Genomic DNA, 5,000 nt, shown 5'->3' on the forward strand with positions numbered 1-5,000 from the left:
TTCCCGCCTCAGACGTAGACGTACACACACACACACACACACACACACACACACACACACACGACACCTGTGGGTTTACACACACACTACTGTGTGTTATGTTATGTTAATAAATATTTTTATTACACAGTGTTAATACCTCAGATGTCACTCTTTTGTATCTCAGGAAACGTAATTGTTTTTTATTGTGAGGTCATGAAAGCCGCTTGATGTCTATAACATTCCATCCCAGAATTCCCTTGTCCTGTGGTCGTTGAGTTGTTGAGTTTTCCGTGAGGTGTTTCCCTGGAGATTGACTGAGATAACCCGCTGGTGTTTCTCCTCCTGGTGTTGTTAACAGAGTAAATGTTGTTTTCCAAACGCTTCCACACACACTGATCCGCTTCTGTCCCGGAAGAACATCACTGGGTCGGGAGAAGCTCGCGCAACGATTGAACAAGTGGATTCTGGGAGTTTGTGGATCAAAAAGGAGCTCACTAGTTCCATCAGTACATCAGATACTCTCGTCTGTTTAATATCAAGTAAAATCATGATATATTGGATCTAGTTGTTGTTAAACGGGGCAAATACAAAACAAAAAAATAAGATTTTTTTTTCCAGGATTGATGAATTTTGTAACCCCATTAATAACCCTTCAATGTTCTGCCAATCATTATTACAGTTTCGGGTCTTTATTGACCGGATCTACATCTGTCAGACGAGTCTATAGTATTAAACTCTCATGATGATTTTATAACTATCACAAACAAATCAAATTAAGCATATTTCATAACCTTTTGGAACTTGTAAAGGTTAAATTTGAGCAGATGATTTAAAAACATCACGTCATCATAGTGTATCAGACGCCAGCGCCACCTTGAGGAATACAGCGGAATTACATCATCGAGTCATGAGAAGAAACATACTTACACTACTCCATTCCTCGGGTCGCTAGTGACACTTTATACAAAAACATTAATCAGAAAACTGACATTTTTTAAACATCCTCATAGAAATAAAGTCTGACATGATGATCAGTAAATGATGACAGAAGGAACGTTCCTTTAATGACGTTACCAGCGTGTTTCTGTTGTTCAGTGTTTGCTAAATGAGGCTGAAGCAGAAGGCGGTTAATAACCAGAATTTGTTTTATAGATGAATTCTCAGAGTAGATCATTAAAATCTTCCTGCTCCCTCAAGAGTTACGCAGAAACACACGTCACTGACCCTGAAACACTGCGTCACATCGACCACAACAGGCCTGAGTCTGAACCTCTTCATCTTCATCTTCATCTTCATCTCAACATCTTCATCTCAACATCTTCATCTTCATCTCAACATCTTCATCTTCATCTCAACATCTTCATCTCAACATCTTCATCTCAACATCTTCATCTTCATCTCAACATCTTCATCTTCATCTCAACATCTTCATCTCAACATCTTCATCTCAACATCTTCATCTCAACATCTGAACCTCTTCATCTTCATCTTCATCTCAACATCTGAACCTCTTCATCTTCATCTCAACATCTTCATCTCAACATCTGAACCTCTTCATCTTCATCTTCATCTCAACATCTTCATCTCAGCATCTTCATCTTCATCTCAACATCTTCATCTTCATCTCAACATCTGAACCTCTTCATCTTCATCTCAACATCTTCATCTCAGCATCTTCATCTTCATCTCAACATCTTCATCTCAACATCTTCATCTTCATCTCAACATCTTCATCTTCATCTCAACATCTTCATCTCAACATCTTCATCTTCATCTCAACATCTTCATTTTCATCTCAACATCTTCATCTCAACATCTTCATCTTCATCTCAACATCTTCATCTTCATCTCAACATCTGAACCTCTTCATCTTCATCTCAACATCTTCATCTCAACATCTGAACCTCTTCATCTTCATCTTCATCTCAACATCTTCATCTCAACATCTTCATCATCTCAACATCTTCATCTTCATCTCAACATCTGAACCTCTTCATCTTCATCTCAACATCTTCATCTTCATCTCAACATCTTCATCTCAACATCTTCATCTCAACATCTTCATCTCAACATCTGAACCTCTTCCTCTCAAGATCTTCATCTGAACATCTGAACCTCTTCATCTTCATCTCATCATCTTCATCTCAACATCTTCATCTTCATCTCAACATCTTCATCTTCATCTCAACATCTGAACCTCTTCATCTTCATCTCATCATCTTCATCTTCATCTCATCATCTTCATCTCAACATCTTCATCTCAACATCTGAACCTCTTCATCTTCATCTGAACATCTGCATAATTAGATGTAATTGTGCGGCGAGACTCTGAACACACAGAATGAATGTTTCATGAGTCTCGCTCGAGTCTCCAGCCAGAAACGAGCTGAATATGACAAACTTTCCCTTTAGATGAACATTATTCATAAATAAAGTAAACAGTGTTTTTGCTTTAAAGAGAGAGAGGTGATGAGGAAGAGAGTGGTGATGATGATGAGGAAGAGTTACGGTGCTTCTTCCTCCTCTGAGCTTCGCTGGGAAACGAGATTCTTGACAAATGGAATGAGCGGATTATCCAAATCCCGCAGACATTGAGCCTCTATTCTATTATTCTATAACATAATCCCACAATCTGTGTTGGAGGAATTACTGTAGATATGTGCAGAGAAGGAGAATATTAACTGTGCGTGTGTGTGCGTGTGTGTGTGTGTGTGTGTCTACCTGTATTAAATATTATATATAATATTATAATAAGATTATATACAATATTACATAATTGATAATTATATTGAAATAATTGTTAATATAATTTAAATAAAAAAATAATTTCATAATTTATTATTTAATCTTGCTAAATTTTATTTTTGCATATTCTAAAATATAATGTTCTTGTTTTGTGTACAGGGCTACCATCGACCGAACCACTACATTGCCACACAAGGTAAGACACACACATTCATTACTTTGTGGCTGAAAACACACACACGCTCACTCACTCACTCACTCACTTACTCACACACACTCTCACACACACACTCTCACACACACACACACACACACACACACACACACACACTCACTCACTCACTCACTCACTTACTCACTTACTCACACACACTCTCACACACACACTCTCTCACACACACACACACACACACAGTTTAGTACAAAATAAATGGATTAGCTGCTGATTCTCCCAGCATGCCCTTGGTGGCCATGTGTGATCAGTGGTTAATTGTAGTTTCTGATTAGTGGTTTATTGTAGTTTCTGATTGGTGGTTAATTGTAGTTTCTGATTAGTGGTTAATTGTAGTGAGGTGTTTCTAATTGGTGGTTAATTGTAGTTTCTGATTGGTCGTTTATTGTAGTTTCTGATTGGTGGTTAATTGTAGTTTCTGATTAGTGGTTAATTGTAGTTTCTGACTGGTGGTTAATTGATTTGTGGTTAATTGTAGTTTCTGATTAGTGGTTAATTGTAGTTTCTGATTGATGGTTAATTGTAGTTTCTGATTGGTGGTTAATTGTAGTTTCTGATTGGTGGTTAATTGTAGTTTCTGATTGGTGGTTAATTGTAGTTTCTGATTAGTGGTTAATTGTAGTGAGGTGTTTCTAATTGGTGGTTAAATGTAGTTTCTGATTGGTTGTTTATTGTAGTTTCTTATTGGTGGTTAATTGTAGTTTCTGATTAGTGGTTAATTGTAGTTTCTGACTGGTGGTTAATTGATTTGTGGTTAATTGTAGTTTCTGATTAGTGGTTAATTGTAGTTTCTGATTGATGGTTAATTGTAGTTTCTGATTGGTGGTTAATTGTAGTTTCTGATTGGTGGTTAATTGTAGTTTCTGACTGGTGGTTAATTGTAGTTTCTGATTGGTGGTTAATTGAAGTTTCTGATTGGTGGTTAATTGTAGTTTCTGATTGGTGGTTAATTGTAGTTTCTGATTGGTGGTTAATTGTAGTTTCTGATTAGTGGTTAATTGTAGTTTCTGATTGATGGTTAATTGTAGTTTCTGATTGGTGGTTAATTGTAGTTTCTGATTGGTGGTTAATTGTAGTTTCTGATTAGTGGTTAATTGTAGTTTCTGACTGGTGGTTAATTGTAGTTTCTGATTGGTGGTTAATTGTAGTTTCTGATTAGTGGTTAATTGTAGTTTCTGACTGGTGGTTAATTGTAGTTTCTGATTGGTGGTTAATTGTAGTTTCTGGTTGGTGGTTAATTGTAGTTTCTGGTTGGTGGTTAATTGTAGTTTCTGATTGATGGTTAATTGTAGTTTCTGATTAGTGGTTAATTGTAGTTTCTGATTGATGGTTAATTGTAGTTTCTGATTGGTGGTTAATTGTAGTTTCTGGTTGGTGGTTAATTGTAGTTTCTGATTGGTGGTTAATTGTAGTTTCTGACTGGTGGTTAATTGTAGTTTCTGATTGGTGGTTAATTGTAGTTTCTGATTAGTGGTTTATTGTAGTTTCTGATTGGTGGTTAATTGTAGTTTCTGATTGGTGGTTAATTGTAGTGAGGTGTTTGTGAGTGAGTTCCTGCGGTCCGAACGCATCACTTCCTCTAATAGAGTCGGAAGTGTTTCTGGGATCAGAGTAATGACCGGTTTACTGGAGCAACTCCTGCATCATCTTCAGGGACACCGCATATATAAAACACCTTTTTATTTCCCTCTTTATTCCTTCCCTTCTTCCGTTCTGTCGTCTTTATTCTGATCCGTCACCCCATTCATCCCAGAAGGAGTTTAAAACCAGTCGTTGAGTTTAACGGGTCACTCATCCGAGAAGAACATGCTGTCGTCTTCCTCGGAAAATCATTTTTACAGGATAATATTTATTTATTTATCCGGGTTTGCCGTGCTTGCTTGTAGGGTTGCACAATTTGACACAAAAAAAACAAAAACATTATTATTAGAGCTGTGCAACTATTAATCGCATCCAAAATAAAGGTTTGTGTTTACATAATATATGTGTGTGTACTGTGTATAATTATTTAGTATATATAAATACACACACATGCATGTAT

The 5,000-nt window shown here is 36.7% G+C and overlaps 1 protein-coding gene across 12 annotated transcripts in view; it reads left to right on the top strand.

The window, feature by feature from the left end:
* The window catches only part of ptprma (protein tyrosine phosphatase receptor type Ma), a 227,135-nt gene that overhangs the window by 198,428 nt on the left and 23,707 nt on the right, over window positions 1-5,000 (top strand). For all 12 annotated transcript variants that reach the window (XM_084103532.1, XM_084103531.1, XM_084103529.1 and 9 more), the window contains one exon: window positions 2,887-2,923. In XM_084103532.1, the coding sequence (XP_083959658.1) occupies window positions 2,887-2,923 (37 nt within the window). The remainder of the gene's footprint in view (window positions 1-2,886; window positions 2,924-5,000) is intronic.

This window comes from Abramis brama (genome assembly GCF_963993115.1).
Source record: "Abramis brama genome assembly, chromosome: 24".
Classification (NCBI taxonomy): domain Eukaryota; kingdom Metazoa; phylum Chordata; class Actinopteri; order Cypriniformes; family Leuciscidae; genus Abramis; species Abramis brama.